Source organism: Megascapheus bottae, chromosome 16 (genome assembly GCF_031878675.1).
Source record: "Megascapheus bottae isolate mThoBot1 chromosome 16, mThoBot2.hap1, whole genome shotgun sequence".
Classification (NCBI taxonomy): Eukaryota; Metazoa; Chordata; class Mammalia; order Rodentia; family Geomyidae; genus Megascapheus; species Megascapheus bottae.
In genome coordinates, this window is record NC_143524.1 from 13,621,612 (window position 1) to 13,638,147 (window position 16,536).

The 16,536-nt window shown below is 49.3% G+C and overlaps 1 protein-coding gene across 2 annotated transcripts in view; it reads right to left on the reverse strand.

Moving 5' to 3' along the window:
- Positions 1-16,043, reverse strand: part of Cry2 (cryptochrome circadian regulator 2) — a 31,496-nt gene extending 15,453 nt beyond the window's left edge. For both annotated transcript variants that reach the window (XM_090347845.1, XM_090347846.1), the window contains exons 1-5: positions 15,835-16,043; positions 6,028-6,136; positions 4,187-4,329; positions 2,238-2,422; positions 1,576-1,664 (exon numbers count right to left, since the gene is read on the reverse strand). In XM_090347845.1, coding sequence (XP_090203971.1) covers positions 1,576-1,664; positions 2,238-2,422; positions 4,187-4,329; positions 6,028-6,136; positions 15,835-16,043 — 735 coding nt within the window. The remainder of the gene's footprint in view (positions 1-1,575; positions 1,665-2,237; positions 2,423-4,186; positions 4,330-6,027; positions 6,137-15,834) is intronic.
- Positions 16,044-16,536: the final 493 nt, after the last annotated feature.

Here is a 16,536-nt window from a genome sequence, read left to right on the forward strand (position 1 = left end):
ATTCCTGGGTACAGTTTCTTTTTTCTTTTCTTTTTTTTTTTTTTTTTTTATGGGTTATGGGTCTTGAACTTGGCCTAGGCACTGTCCCTGAGCTCTTCAGATCAAGGCTACTGTCCTACCCCTGGGCCTGGGCGTTGTCCCTACCACCCTATCCTTGGGTCAAGCTCCACTTCCAGTATTCTAGGTTAGTTGGAGATAAGAGTCTCAGGTTCTTTTTGTGCCTGGGCTGGCTCTGAACCTTGACCCTCAGATCTCAGCCTCCTGAGTAGCTAGGGTTATAGGCATGAGCCACCACGCCCGGCCAGTTTTTGTTTTTGTTCTTGGGGACCGAATCCAGGGTCTTGACCATGCTACGCTTACATGTTGTGAAGCTGCATCTTCAGGCAGATGAGAAAGCTGGTCCCCTCATTGTCTTTGGATGTTTGGATGCTGAACCTCAGCTTTTGGCCTCAGCTAATCAAAACATCTAAATGGGAACAGCAAGGCTTGCTGGGCTCGAGGAGGCTGAGACTATTAGCACAGCTGTCAGTTCTGGCTAGGTACCTTCAAGGCTGGGAAAATATTCCTCCCAAGCAGGCCTGCCTTGACCTTCTTGCTCCTGTGTAATCATTTGGCTGCTGGGCAAAATGTCTTGCCATATGAGTAGGAATAGAAAAAGGCTCAGTTGCCAAGGTAGATGTAGGAGCAGGAAAAAGGGGCTGGAGAAGCTGCTCTGCTCTGCTAGTCACAGGGTGATGAGAGCCTGTGATTGCTGAAGACTACTTCTGGGGCCTCAGGATCTTTTTCTCTCGCCAACTCCCACTGCTCTGGAAGGTGAGTTATTTGCTCTATGGGATAAAGCAAATGGAAATCAAAGCTCTGAAGGAGACCCAGCAAAACCTGGGGGACAGGGACATATAATAATCATTAACACTTTATCAACTAGGAATCTTTTTTTTTTTGGTTGGTCATGGGACTTGAAACTCTGGACTCTGGTGCTGTTCCTGAGCTCTTCAGCTCAAGGCTGCTGCTCTACCACCTTAGCCACAGCACCACTTCCAGTTTTCTAGTGGTTAACTGGAGATAAGAGTCTCATGGACTTTCATTCCTAGGCTGGCTTTGAACGGCGATCCTTAGATCTCAGCCTCCTGAATAGCTAGGATTATAGATGTGAGCCACCAGCACCCAGCCCAGGAAACTTTTTGTAAGGGGAGCTGACTCTCCTTACAAAGGCAAGATGGTCCAAACTCTGCAATCATATAGAACTATGTCTCACTGCTACCTACCTGCTGTGTGACCGCAGGCAAGTTACTTAATTTCCCTAAGCCTCAATTTCATAATCAGTAATACTGCCTTGTAGAGATATAAGAAGACTAATGGAGAAAATGCTAGCAGGCTTTGATCCTAGGCACAGCTCAAGGACCAGCACAAGGTAAGGACTCTCAGTGGTCGTGGCTGGGCTATTTTTCCCACTGGGAGGAGTCGTCGCTTTTCACTAGCGATGCTCTCAGGAGGCATCGAGGAACATGGATCTAACATAAACCTGCTGCATGGGTACAGCATCTGCAGTTCTGTGGCTTGGAAATGGGGCCATACCTTCCGTTCCAAGTGTTTATCCAAACGGGCCAGAGCTTCTGTCTCTCCTCCTTGCCAGACAGCTGGGCCAAGTCCTTCAGTGGGGAACCCTGCAAGAGGAGCAGCAGGTCACAGAGCTGAAGGTCTTGTCCTTGGAACTGAGAAAACACTCCACTTTTAGGATCTTCTAGGTCATTGTGGTTCTTTCTCCACTGTCGCCAGTTTCTTCTTCTTTCCCTTACCTCCATCCCACTTCTCCTCATGGCAGGCCACTGAGAACCTGCCTGGTTCAGATTCGCTGGTAGTAACTATGGTTTTCAAGTGGGAAAAGCTGGGTTCAGATAAAAAGATGGGAGGAGTGGGGAGAAGCAGAGGAAGGGTGGAGCCATCCTGGTATTGAGAAGCCCCTAGATACCCCAGTACCAGACAGTCCCTCTACTGTCTAAAGGTGTGACTTAGAGACAGATTATAGACATATGAACTGCAAGACTGAAAGAACATACGGCAAAATTAATTGTGATTGTCTTGGGAGATGGATATTAGTGATATTAGTTCACCTCTGCTGCTCTGGATTTCCTGAACTTTCTATAATAAAAGGTATCACTTTGACAAAGAAGTTGGATGTTCTGTACTGGAAGCTGAGAGCTTGAGGAAAGGGGGGAGGGGAGGGGGGGAGCACACACCCAGCTCCTCCAGGGAGGGCACGCCGTAAGTGTCATCATGGTTCTCCTGGATCTCAGCCCTGCAGCTCTCCATCTGCTGGCTGGTCACCGAGCCCACCGGCTTCTTGGGTAGCTCCATGCGGCTGATGATGGCCTGAAAGCGCTTGTAGGTGAGGGGAGGCTTCTGCCCGTTCAGCTCAATGATCCTGGGGAGTCCAAAGCATACTGGGGTCACTTGTAAAGCCCTCTCCTGTGAGTCCTAGGGTTCACAGAGCCCAGACTTCCAAGCTTTGATGGTTTCCTCTTCTGCCTTCACAGGTCCCACCCCCAAGGGAAAGGAGGGGACAAGGGAGGGAAAACAAAGCCTGGAGAGCTGGAGCAGTGGAATGGAGCAAGGCAGGGCCAAAGCCAGGACACCAACTTCCCTGATGTCCTCATGCACCTTAAGGCAGAAGCTGACTGTACCTTTCTTGTCACAGAGACGCCCCACTGGACTTTTAGGTACCTGGCCTATCTGACCCTACGTGGGATGTTGGAGGAAGTTCTTTAAACGCTGACAATGTTCCGTTCTTAGAAGATCATGTTCCTGTTAGCCCTACTTAGAATAGAGAGGTAGTACCCAGTGGATGGTCCTAACTCAGAGAATGGGGCTAGGGTAAATAGTCAACAACTAAGCCTCAGAAGGTTTTTGCAGTATGCAAAGTACTTTTCATGAGCAGGAGAATGTCACTGCACTCAGGCAAGAATGGAAGTTTAAAGGTGAAGAAGAGCCAAGTGCTGGTGGCTCACACCCATGATCCCAGACAGGAGACTGCGATATGAGGATCTCAGTTCAAAGTGAGCCGGGGCAGGAAAAGTTGGTGAGACTCTTATCTCCAATTAACCACCAGAAAACCAGAAGTGGAGTGTTAGCCTTGAGCAAAAAAGCTGAGGGACAGCACCCAGGTCCTGAGTTCAAGCCCCTGGACTGACCAACAACAACAAAAAAGGTGGGGGAGGGTAGATAAAGAAGATAAAGTAGCTATTCATAGAATGATAAACTGGAATAGCTGCAGCCAGACTCCGGGGGCTCTTATTGGCCAAAAAATGGCTTACGCAAGGCCCAGCTAACTGGGAAGTTCTCTCCCCCAGTCTATTAGCAGAGACAGAGGCTGGCAGCTGCCTTTGCAGTCCCTCCCCTCCTCCAGCACGTGGCAGGAGGAAAAGCTCCACACCAAGCCTCTCCTTCTAAGGCCCAGGCTCACGTGCACAGCTGTGTGATCCGTTCTCCTGGCAGCCAGCCCTGGGTTGGGAGAGCAGGGCAGGGCAGGGAGCAGTAATGGCTGCTGGGTTAGGAGCAGCAGCAATAGCAGAAGAAAGATGACAGATCCAGTGGGAAAGGGGAAGAAAAGGTTCCTCCTGTGTTCTGAAAGCACAGAGGCCCAACCATCAGGGAAGCAGGCTTCTCTGGGTGAACAGCTAGCTGGCAGGGGAGCCCTGATCAGCATCAGAACGTATGGCCTGGAAACCCAGATATCCAGGGAAGCTCCAGTTGGGAAATGGGGCCTATAACAGATGGGGTCCACTGAGGTCAGACAGAGGGCAGCTCTCAGAGCAGGGACAGGAGGAGCCACCCTCAATTCAGAAGTCGGAGAAAACAGGCCAGAGGAGTTACAGGTTGACAGGAAGTCAACTGTTTTCTGAGTCTTCATTCCTAGGGCACCCAGGTCATAGAATGGCAGAGGGAGCAGGAGGTGCTACGGGCAACAGCGGGTCTACGAAGATCTTGAGAGAATCCTAACAAGCTTCTCTGTCACTCATAAGCAGGTAAGCTCTTTGTGACTTGTTCTTCAAAGCCTAACTCTGGACCACTTACCTCCAGCTTCTAGAGAATGCCACACTTCATGAGCCAGGCAGCCTTATCTGGTCAACCGGAGCCCCAAGTCAACAATTCTACAATGGGCAACCTAAGCCTAGATCCTGCCTCTTACCTGTCCAGGTCATAGAGGGTATGGGAGTTTTCAGTCACCACCTCCACACCAGCCTCCTTGGCCATCTTCATAATGGCTGCATCCCGTTCTTTCCCAAAGGGTTCCGAGTCATATTCAAAGGTCAAGCGGGTCACCCCCCATTCCTGTGGGGAGGGAATTTGTTACATTCGTGTTTGGGGAGGAAGGGGGATGCTGGGCGTGCAGTCCCTTCCCGAGAGTGAACATAATGACGACAGAACAAATTAGGAACAACAGCCAGAACTAGAGAGCGATGAGGAGGGCAGCCAGTGAGGTGAGGCCATAAGTGGAGTCAGGAGGGAGGCCCTGGATATCCACTGTACCCTGAGGTGGGAGAATGCAAAGGGCAGCTATAAATACAACCCTCCTGAGGGAGCCCCAGGCCCAGAAACAGCAGTGACTCATAGCAGAGATAGGATGGCCACCTCCTCCCAGCTCTGCAAACCTCTCCCAGGGCTTCTCACAACCTGCAAACTTGTGGCCTAGTTTTTCTGGCGGCCCTGTGCTATGTGAAGTGTCTTAGTGGTTTCCACAGCAACACTCCTGAGGCCAGCAGCAAACAGAGCTAATAGGCCCCGGCACTCAGGGCTGGGGAAGGAGCGTTCCTTAGTCCAGAGGTCAGAGAACACAGAGCAACTGCAGTTGGAGAAGGGAAGTCTTTTCTTCTAAGTCTTCAGTTACTTCTGGAAGGAATTTCCCCGTCTCCTAGCAACACTAAGAGAAAGTTGGCCCCGTGAAAGGCTGTAAGACAACCCACAGAAAGCCTACCATTTGTAACTAGCAAGAAGAAAAAGATTTTAACAAGTTGAATTAGATCTTCTATGGGTCTGCTTGGAATTTTCAATATGCTTTTCTTTTTCTTTCTTTTTAAAATTTTTATTCGTGGGGCTTAACTCTGGGCCTGGGCACTGTCCCTGAGCTCTTCAGCCCAAGGCTACTGTTCTATCCCTTGAGCCACAGTGCCACTTCCGTTTTTTTCTAGTGGTTAACTGGAGATAAGAGTCTGATGGCCTATAGTGCCTGGGCTGGCTTTGAACTGTGATCCGCAGATCTCAGCCTCCTGAGTACCTAGGATTATAGGCGTGAGCCATGGTGCCTGGCTGCTTTCATTTTTGTCAGTCATAGGGCTTGTATTCAGGGCCTGCGCAATGTCCCTGAGTGCTTTCACTCAAGGCTAATGCTCTACTGCTTTGAGCCACAGCTCCACTTCTGGCTAACTGGAGAAAGGAGTCTTACAGCCTTTCCTGCCTGGGCTGGTTTTGAGCCCTGATCCTTAGATTTCAGCCTCCTGAGTAGTTAAGATTACAGGCAGGAGCCACCAGTGCCAGTTTACAACATCCTCTTTAAAAAAGCTGGCCCCCAAATAACACAAATAGAAGCCTACCTGGAGTCAAATGAAGATTTTATTAGTCATTCCTTTACACAGGCTGGCTTTTTTTCCCCCCCCAAATAAGCATAGTAAAGTGAAGTGGGAAACACCCCTTACTAAACAGGAAACCCCACCCTCAAAGTCCTGGCTAGAAGGAGCCCTCATAAACTTTACTAGCTTAAGCCAATCTAAGGAGGCCTGAGGCAGTCAGCATGGAATAACTTTACCACATTGCCTGTCTGCAACTTTCCAACAAGACACTGGCTTCACAACATTTCTTCCCTTTCTGGTGGCAAGCTGACTGGCTTGCTTTTGCTTCCCACTTCTTCAGCAGCCGCAGTAGCCAGACCAGTGGTAACATTTCCATTTCCTCGGTCACCATAAAATCTCCCTCAGCCTGAGTATAACCTCAGAGTGTGGGTCTCGTTGCCTCCACTATGCCCTGCAAACTCACCTTGAACAGCCTTGGGAACACATCAGCTGGCTGTCCCCGGACGACAAACAGGCGGGAGTTCAGTTTCCTTAAGCTTGTGTCCAGATCTTCCAGAGACTGCAGGAGGAACCTGCAGAGTCCACACAGGTCTCATCAGTCATAGAGAATAAAGAGGCACTGCTTCCTAGCCAAGCAGGGAGAAATGGACTTGCTGTCCACAGTGAATAAATGGTATGGTGAGGAGGCCTGGGTTCTGGGCCAGCACAATCTGGGTAGAAATTCTTCTCGCTATGTGATTTTAGGCAGAGACTTAACCTCTTTAGGCCTGTTTTTCTCATCTGTAATATGGAATTAACATCAAAGCCTATGGAATTGCTAAAATGCCAGTCATACAATTGCTAAGGAAGGAAAAGCAGAGGTTTGAAAAAATACTCAGCATACAGCCTGGCACACAGAAGTCAGAGGCAAACATGAGCTGTAGCCACAGCTGTGTTTCCGTCTTTCTTTTTTCCTGCCAATCCTGGGACTTGAATTCAGGGCCTATGCACTGTCCCAGAGCTTCTTTTGCTCAAGGCTAGCACTCTACTCCTTGAGCCACAATGCCACTTCTGGCTTTTTCTGATTATGTGGTACTAAGGAATCCACCCCAGGGGCTTCATGCATGTCAGGCATGACATGCCCACCAGGCTTGTCTAACACTAGGCCACCTTTCCAGCCCCACAGCCCCCCCCCCCTTTCTCTCTCTCTCTTTCTGCCAGTCCTGGGCTTGAGCTCAGGGCCTGAGTACTATCCTTAAACTTTCTCAAGGCTAGAGCTCTACCACTTGAGCCACTTCCTGCTTTTTTTCTATGTATATGGTACCGAGGAATCGAACTGGGTCTTTATGCATGCTAGGCAAGCACTCTACCCTACTAGGCCAAACTTCCGGCCCCCCATAGCTGTGTTTCTAAGTAATTAGACATAAGCTCTCATTTCCTGGAGCCTCAGGTACTGTACCCGGCTGGCACCACATCATTGTGAGAACTAGAGGAGGAAAGGCGACATGCCCGCTATGGACTGTGCACAGAAGCAGTAAGGAACACCACCAATCTCATCCCACAACCAACTGGCTTTTCTGCCTTTGTGATTTGGGCTACACATCTGTTTAATGAGCCCCCCACCTGCCTAAGGTGAGTTCTAGGGTACCATCCCTGTGTTTCAAGGTGGTTTCTTCCCTACTACTCTAGTAGCCAGGCTCGTATCCAGTCAGGGACAAGGGCCTTGGAAGATGCTTCTGGACATACCTACAATGCAGGTCGGGGAAGGAGAGAGTACAGACTCAGGAGAAGGGTAACCAGGGGAAAGACACAGCTTTGCTAAAATCTTACTTTGAACTTAAATAAACATGTTAACATGGTAACTATTCATGTGGTTCAAAATTCCAGTGATAAAAGGGTACACAGCAAGGTGTCCTCTATTCTTTCCTCCTCAGAGGCAACCAAGGTCATCAATTTCACTGTGCATCTGCCATGCTCTATTTTTTTTTGGGGGGGTGGTGCCAGTCCTGGGGCTTGAATTCAACTCCTGGTTGCTGTCCCTAAGCTCTTCTGCTTACAGCTAGGACTCTACCATTTTGAACCACAGGTCTATTTTCAGCTTTTCTGGTGGTCAACTGGAGAAAAAGAATGTTATGGACTTTCCTCAGATCTCAGCTTTCTGAGTAGCTAAAATTGCAGGATTGAGCCACTGGTACCCAGCTCTGTTACGTGTTTATTTGTTTGTTTTGCCAGTCCTGGGGTTTGAACTCAGGACCTAGGTACTGTCCTTGGGTTTTCTCAAGGCTAGCACTCTACCTCCTGAGCCATAGTACTACTTCCGGCTTTTTCTGTGTATGTGGTACCAAGGAATCCAACCCAGGGCTTTGTGTATGTAGTCGAGCACTCTACCATTAGGCCATACTCCAGGCCCTCTGCTTTGCTTTTTAAGTGCATTTCCTCACTTAATTGTTTTTTTGGGTTGTTTTTTTTTTTGGCCAGTCCTGGGGTTTGAGCTCAGTCCTTGGACTTTCTCAAGGCTAGAACTCTATCACTTGAGCCACAGCACCATTTCTGGCATTTTTTCTATGAATGTGGTACCAAGGAATTGAACCCAGGTCTCTGTGCATGCTAGCCAAGCACAAACTTCCTGCCCTTCCTCATTTAATTCTATCAATATATTCTGAAAGAAGGCAAACTATCTCCATATGTATGTGTGTGTATATATATATATATATATATATATATATATATATTATTTTTTGCCAGTCCTGGGCTTGAGCTCAGGGCCTGAGCACTGTCCTTGGACTTTCTCAAGGCTAGAGCTCTACCACTTGAGCCTCAGCACCACTTCTGGCTTTTTTCTATGTATGTGGTACTGAGGAATCCAACTTGGGTCTTCATGCATGCTAAGCAAGCACTCTACCACTAGGCCAAACTCTCAGCCCACTATCTCCATATTTTTATAGATGAAGAAACTGAGAAAGAAAAAAGGAATTTACTTAAAAGAGACAAAGCTGGCATAAGAACCTATGAGGGTCAGACCTGGAAACCCAGGCTTTTTTCCATCTCCATGTACCACTTCTACAAACTCTAGTGGCATGCCAGCACTGCTCTAGGGCTGAGACTACAGCTCTGACGGGCACGGCTCACACAGGTGGCCCACCACATTTTCATTTCCTTCAAGATTGGAGCTGTCCCTGCCATGATTCCCTCAAAGAGCCTGCTCCCCACCCCACTGCCTCTGTTCCTCATTCCCAGCACCCTTTCTTCCTATCAACAGTAAGGAGGTACTGCATTTTGTTTTGGGCACAATGAGGTTCACTGCCTCCTCTGCAGCATGTCGCATTCCCTGACTGCAGGAAGCAGCATGTGCTCCCAGGCTGCCAACAGTGCCAGCCCCCACGGCTGACGTACACAACAGAACACCATGTGGCAGGCCCACATTCCAGCAGCTGGGTGTGGGGGAGGGTGGAGGGGGGGGTGGAGAGGGGGCCCTGGGCCCAGCCCAGTACACTGTGTTAGCAAAAGAGAATGCAGGGAGCTTGTGAAGGGCGGGATTGGGAGACTGACAGGTTGAAAGCTGCTGTGAGTAAACCAAAAGCTCTGCCTGCATGAATTTGTTTTTGAAAAGCTGACAGGCTCTGAATGCTGCATGATCTGCACACACCACACTTACACTGGCCTCCCCTGTGCCTCAATGATCTTCCCCAAAGGAAACAAAGATAGACTCTTACTAATAATCCCAGCCTTCTGAAATCACCTGACACCTGGCCCTGCTGATACAGCAACTAAGATAAGTGACAATAAAATGCCACAGCACTATGACAGAGGGCTCTCCATCCCAGAAATGTCCCCCAGTGTGCATTTCAGTGTGTATGTGTGTGGGGGGGAGGGGGTTGTCTCTTTTCTCACAGTCTACAAGGCTGCACAAGAGTTCCATGTCTAGTCATAACTAAGGCTGAAATGAAATCTAGGTTCTAGAACGTTGCAATCTTCCTTCTATAGAACTCTATTTTTAGGCCTCATTTACTGAACGTAGAATTTCTGTTGGTATTTTAAAATACAGATCTGAAAGCCGGGTGGAGTGACTCACGCTTGTAATCCTAGCTACTCAGGAGGCTGAGATCTTAGGATCGGAGTTCAAAGCCAGCCTGGGCACTAAAGAAGTGAGACTCTTATTCCCAATTAAACACTAGAAAATGGGAAGTGGGGTTGTGACTCAAAGGGTAGGGTGGTAGCCTTGAGCTGAAGAGCACAGGGACAGTACCCACGCCCAGAGTTCAAGCCCTATGACACACACACACACACACACAAATATCTATATCTATATCTATCTATCTATCTGTCTGTCTGTCTGTCTGTCTATCTACTTATCTACCTATCTACGATCTGAGAGGCTTTCTCTTTGACTGGAGACCTCTATGGCTAAGGCAGGAAGCTCAATCCAGCAACAAGCAATGCTAATGATAATAATGGCAATAATTCACATTTAAGGCACATTCACAGAGAACCAGACACTCATCCACTCATCTTCTTGTTTTACAAAGTTACCTCTTTTCTCTCTTCCTTCCTTCCTTTCTTCCTTCCTTCTTTCCTTCCTTCCTTCCTTCTTTCCCTTTCGCTCTCTTTCTTTCTTGCTTGCTTGCTTTTGGGTGCCCGTCCTAGGGCTTGAACTCAGGGCCTGGACATTGACCCTGAGCTTTGTTGCTCAAGGTTAATACTCTACCACTTGAGCCACAGCTCCACTTCTGGCTGTTCTGGTGCCTAATTAGAGATAAGAGTCTTGTGGACTTCCCTACCCAGGCTGGCTTCAAACTGCGACCATCAGTTCTCAGCCTCTCCAGTAACTGGATGACAGGCAGGAGCCAATGGTGCCCATACTTCATTTTTTCTGGAAGCAGCCCTATGAAACGGGTGCTATTATTCTCATTCTACGGATGCAGAGGTTAAGTACTCACTGGCATCACTTATCTATTAACTGGCCAGAATTCAAACCTAGGGCAGATATCAGTGTGTGGATTCTTTGCTACGAGGATCTGCGGCTTCTGAGTAGTAAGTAGTGAAGTGGTGTTGCCACCCCGGGCCTCAGGAGTTAGGGAGTGGTACCAGGTGAGCCCAACTCAAAGGCCAATCAACATCTCTGCTGCCAGTTCTTTTCTCCTTGGAGTGTGATCTGAGCCTCAGCATGGTGCTGTGGGCTGTGGGCTGTGAATCACCCAGGAGCTTGCTGGAATGCAGAATCCCAGACCTCCATCACAAGAACCTGAAGTTTAGCATGGTTGCCTGGACTGCTCTGGAAAATACCTTGTTTCTTTCACATCTGTTTTAGTTGAGCATGCATGCATGCATGCCTCCCCTGCCCTGCCCCACCATGAGCCCCATCTTGGTTTCTGCCTTTTCTTTGGGCTCGTCTAACTTCCCTCCAGAGTCAAATGCTGCAGGGTTGCTCCAGGCAACAGTGCTCAGCATACCCTGCTAGCCATAGGACAGAGATCTGAGAAGGCCTCACGGACAGTGTCAGTCTCCAGACAGCCTGAGAATGAGAGGCATCACTCCAGCATCACATTTCAAGCCTACCAGTAACACTGCTGCACAGCACCTGAACTGAACAGACCTGCTACTGGGGCAGGCACAGGCATTCAACCCTCAAAGAGAAAGAAACCCCCTAGGCCTTCCTCTATCCTCCCTTAAGCCTCTACCACACATAGCCAGGTCTTCTGCACTCGCGTGCAAGACACTCCAAAAGAAAACAGCCTGGGTATTGGTGGGGAGTGGAGAGGCCTGGCACCTCACCCTTAGCAGCTCTAAGCTGAGCTCACAAGGCCAAAATTCAGGCCGCGTGGTCCTATGTGAACAGTTAAAGCTCACCCTTTGGATGGGACAACAAGTGCAATGGGATTGCATTATGTAAGGCCCACAGAGCCAGAGGCAGATTTCCAAAAACACAGAAAGGGTTCTGTAATTCAGGAACTCCATAAGGCTAGCCCTTTAAAATAAAATAATAATAATAAAAAAGCAGATCTTCTGGTTGCATTCTTATGCCTAGGGAATACCTATTTGAGGGGCAGCAGATTCTCTGTTGTGAAATGTTTTATTTGTTATTAATGAGAAGAGGAAGAATGACAGTGAATTCTTCTTTTGGGTCCTGATCATCCTTGACCAAGTTCTTCTGCTTCAAGCCAAGGTTACCTGACCATAGTGGTGATACCATTAGCTGGCATAGAGTGGCAACATAGGATATTAATAGAAGTTAACTTCTAAGTAATTAAGAGAGCTTAAGTTCCATGAAAAAGTCATTCACAATGTGTTGCATGGGATCACTTTCTAAGTTTCATTCAGATGAAAACACATTTTTCTTTTCCTTCCTTCCTTGCTTTCTTTTTTTGTTGGTCATGGGGTTTGGACTCCAGGCCTGGGCATTGTCCTTGAGCTTTTCAGAAAAGCTCAAGGCTACCGCCATACCCCTGGAGCTACAGAACCACTTCCAGTTTTCTAGTGGTTAATTGGACATAATAGTCTCACGGCCGTTAGTGTCCAGGCTGGCTTTGAACCGTGATCCTCAAATCTCAGCCTCCTGAGTAGCTAGGATTAAAGGCATGAGTCACTGCGCCTGGCTAAAACACATTTTTCTAATTTCAAAGAAAAACATAAAGGTTTTCTTCCCTCTTGAGCAAATGGAGCTATCCCTGGCTGTAGAATACTATAGTGCCCTGCTTGGGTATCACAGTGAATAGCTGGGAGAAATGCAAATTTCCCCATCAAGAGACTGGAGTCCTTCTAGTCGACCAAGTTCCAAGGAAGCCTTGCCCCTTTCCAGCAGTGTTTAGCTCCCAGCATTTGGGGAGAGGCACACTCAGGATTTCCCAGTTTACCTCATTTACCACTTCTGAGAGAAATGAGCTAAGAGAGAACATATTTTGTTTTACTAATGCCCTCTGTCCTGGAAATTCCTGCAAGAGGTGCAATATAGAGCTAGGAACCAACAAAGATTGTTGGAGAATGGTTGCAAGCATTTGTCTAGCTTGATATAGGGAGAGAAAGGAAACTAAAAGCTACAAGGGACCAGACACAGTGGCTCATGCCTGTAATCCTAGCTACTCATGAGGCTGAGATCTGAGGATCATGGTTCAAAGCCAGCCCTGGAACTAAAGTCCATGAGACTCTTATCTCCAATTAACCACTAGAAAACCAGAAGTGATGCTGTGGCTCAAGGGATAGGGCGGTAGCCTTGAGCTGAAGAGCTCAGGGACAACGCCTGGGCCCAGAGTTCAAGTCCCATGACCAGAAAAAAAAAAAGCTGCAAAGGCCTCTTTTTGAGTATCCACTTTAAAATCTAGAGGTTGCTTGCATCTTTCCTTTGTTTCAGTTCTTGCTGCCTGACCTCCTTCCAGATGTGGCAAGAATGGGCCAGGAGCGCATGGGGGAAAAGGCAGAGTGCTTAGCCAGCTGATAGCTGAAAACCATTCTTGGGGTTCAGAGCTATAATTAGTCCATGAATGTTCCTCTATTACCAAGGAAGGAGAATGCTAGCCTTTATGCCAATAAATGCCAAAAGAGGCTTTTAGACAATGCCAACCATATTATTTTATTGATGATTCCATCTGCAAAAAAAAAAAAAGAAAGAAACAAAAAACACAAGAACAACCTCACTGTGCCACAGTTAGTGTAGGATGCTTGGGAGGGTTACAGAGATGACAGATTTTGATTCCCCTCACTTCTGGAAGATGGATCCCCACCTCCCTAGAGAAGCTGTTTCAGCCATTAGCTGGTGGCACAAGTAAAAATTCTCCAGACCACTCCCAGGATCCAGAATAGTCACAGAATATTACATATATTGTAGTTACACAGGGTGCAGCTGGCTGGAGCCCTTACTCTCCACCCACAGCCAGCCCTGTGCACAAAGCAGCAGGCAATTCTGCTCTTAATACACCTGGGGGCAGAAGAACAGAGGCAGGCGGGATGAGTCTGTGGCCAGGCCTAGGAGCAATCCCCATATTCCACCTATTTTGTGTTATTTCACCTCTTTCTCCTGAATGCCAAAGCCAACAAGACTTCCTGCCAGGATGCTGTGGCCACATACTTCCAGGTTGCTAGGCTTGGCTTAGCTCAGTAGCTCCCTAGACCAGTGCTTCCGAAGCTCAGCAGCAAGGAGCCCAGAACAGAACCACTCAATCAGAAATGCGGGAGGGGCCTGTGTGTCTTCTCAAGATCCTTAGGTGATTCCCTGGGCAGGGAGGTGGAGGCACCCATTTTACTTTCTCCTGCTGCATTATGGTTGTTTACATGTTCTCTCTTCAGTAAAATGCAGGTTCTGGATCTGGAATACTGACATGCAAGTGCTTTATCACTGCGGCACCTACAGCAGTGCTTGGCACATACTAGGCTCTCACTAAATAATCACCCCTCCACTATTTGCATTCCAACACAGCCTTGGACTTCAGGGATTTAATCCAGGCACCTGAACTGTCACCATTCCTTGTTTCTTCTTTGCTCTCCAAAGCACAACTGCAGAAAGGTGACCCATAAAAGTCCAGAAACACCTTGATCCTAGTAAATTGGAGTCTAATGAGCAAGCATTTTTGTTGTTGATTTGGACTCTCCTCTATCACAAAGGAACAGGCAATCCCTATGCAATGCTCCCCCAAGCCCAATAAAAGCAGCACCTTCATGACAAAGCAGACAGCTGATAGCCACATTCTATTGGCTCTGTTTACACTGGCACCCTGCCACCAAGAGAGGGACAAAGTCTGAGACCTGGTTTAATGTCCACACTGAGATGGTCATTTGAGACTGTCAACCCCAACCTCCAATCTATAGAAACTGGAGCAAGGCAGCCACAGAGCAGCCTGAAAACTGTGTGGGTAGCCTCTGTCTAGGGCTATCTTTAGTTGTTCCCTCTACAGAAAGGTGGCAGGAGGGGGCATTTAATAGACCTGCTGCTAGGAGCGCTCACTTTCCTGGCAGGGTACACACTGTGGAAACGAATGGCATGTTGAGAGGCACTGTATCCTGGGAATCAGCCTGCCCATCTGTGCAACAAGACTGAGAGCAAACAGCCCTCAGAACAATGCAAACAAACCAGGCACTACTGCTGAGCCTTTGAGAGTGATGGGTACATGATGTATCCAGACTCTGTGCTTCTGAATATTGGTTACAGAGAGAACACACCAACAGCCAATCTATTCCATCTTTCCATGAATTACTTCCTGGGAGTCAGGAAGAGAGGAGCCTCTGCTATCATGGCATTCCTGCTCCTTACCCTGACCACACAGTTTATGAAAACCTAAGCTACAATGGCCTCATCATCCTTTAAAAATCATCTAACGAGGGGCCAGGAGTGTGGCCTAATGGTAGAGTGCCTGCCCAGCATGCATGAAGCCCTGGGTTCAATTCCTCGGTACCACTCAGAGAAAAAGCTGGAAGTGGCAATATGGCTGAAGGGTAGAGTATTAGCCAGACTTACAAAATGTACATCACCTTTATAATAACAATTAAAAAAAATTATCGCATGAGAATAAAGAGAAAAGGGGGAGGGGCATGGGACATTTTGGCTTCCTTTAAAATTTTCCTATGGGGAGTAATATTGGAAGGGGGTGACATCGATAAAATGCATTGTATTCATAAATTGACTTGTTGAACTGAACCCCCTGGTACAATTATTTAAAATAATAAAAGTTTTCAGGTAAAGTCCAAGCTGCTGAAGAGATTGTCTACAATGGGTTATGGATTGTTCAAGTACTGCAACCCAAAGATGCTCTAGGAGGGGAGGGGAGAGGAGTGTGGGGGGGAGGGAATTACCTAATGCTAAGCCAGACACCCCCAGAAGCATGGGTGGGAGGGGAGGGAAGCCACGGCGAGGGAAAAGGTGGATCTAAACAGATCAGGGGTGACCTTCAGGGGCCCAGCAATGAATTTCCGATTGGGAGCCATCCCCTCCCCTCACACCTGGCCCTCCCCAAGCACGTCCGTCAAGAGCCCAAGATCAGGGGATTCCCCATTCTGTCCCGCCCCTGGCGGGCTGCAAGTCCTAGCGCTCGTCGACTTCACATCTGCCAGGCTTGGGAGGTCCGCACACCGGATCGCGCTGTCGGAACACCGAGATCTCCGGCCCCGGCGAGTGGAGGGGACAGAAAACGCGGGGCGAGGGAGGCCTGGTCCACCGCGGGCGGGCGCCAGGGCCGTGACTAACCATTTCCTGGTCTCTGCCCCGCCCCCCCGAGTCTGGTGTACGAGGCGCGGGGCTGCCCCTCCTCCGCACCCTCCCCACTTCCCGCCGCCCCTCCCCGGCCACCGACCTCACGGGTCTCCTCACCTCCACCGGTTGATCCCCACCGACGAGGAGGCCGCGAACCACGGGTCGAGGATATAAACGCAGCGCACGCAGCGAGCCCCGCGCACGGCTGCCAGCAGCGCCGGGTTGTCGTGGAGCCTCAAGCCTTTACGGAACCAGTGCACCGACGACGCGCCATCCGCTGCGCTCGGTGGCGCCGGGACCGCCGCTGTCACCACCGCAGCCGCCATCGCCGTCCAGACTGCGCCGGGCCGCCGCCGCTCCGCTCTTGTCGGCGCCTCGAGCCCCGCCCACAACCCGCCCAGTGACCTATGACGCCGCCACTCCTCCACATAGCCCCGCCTCCAGGGTGCCGTAGACCCTCTCTCATTGGCTGAGGGTCTCCAGCCCGGTGATTGGCCCAATGGCTCCGGCTCCGGCTCCGCCCACTCACGTTCCCACCATGTGTCCCCAGGCCGGGTTTTGCTGGGGCCGAGTGACGCAGGCGGGCGCTCTCGGGCGCTCTCGGCGTGGGCAGAGGCTGGGGACGGCGGATCCCTTACACGCATCCTGCTCGGAGCCTGGAGTCAGCTGGGCAGGGTTGCTGTGACTGCAGCCAATGACTTAGAGAACTGACAGTCTGCGTTCTGTATCTTCCCCTCCCCCATGGTTGTCGGCAGCCACCCACTCAGCCTGCGCTTCACTAAGCCCATTTTATATGCCAGAGAACAGGATGGTTTCTTA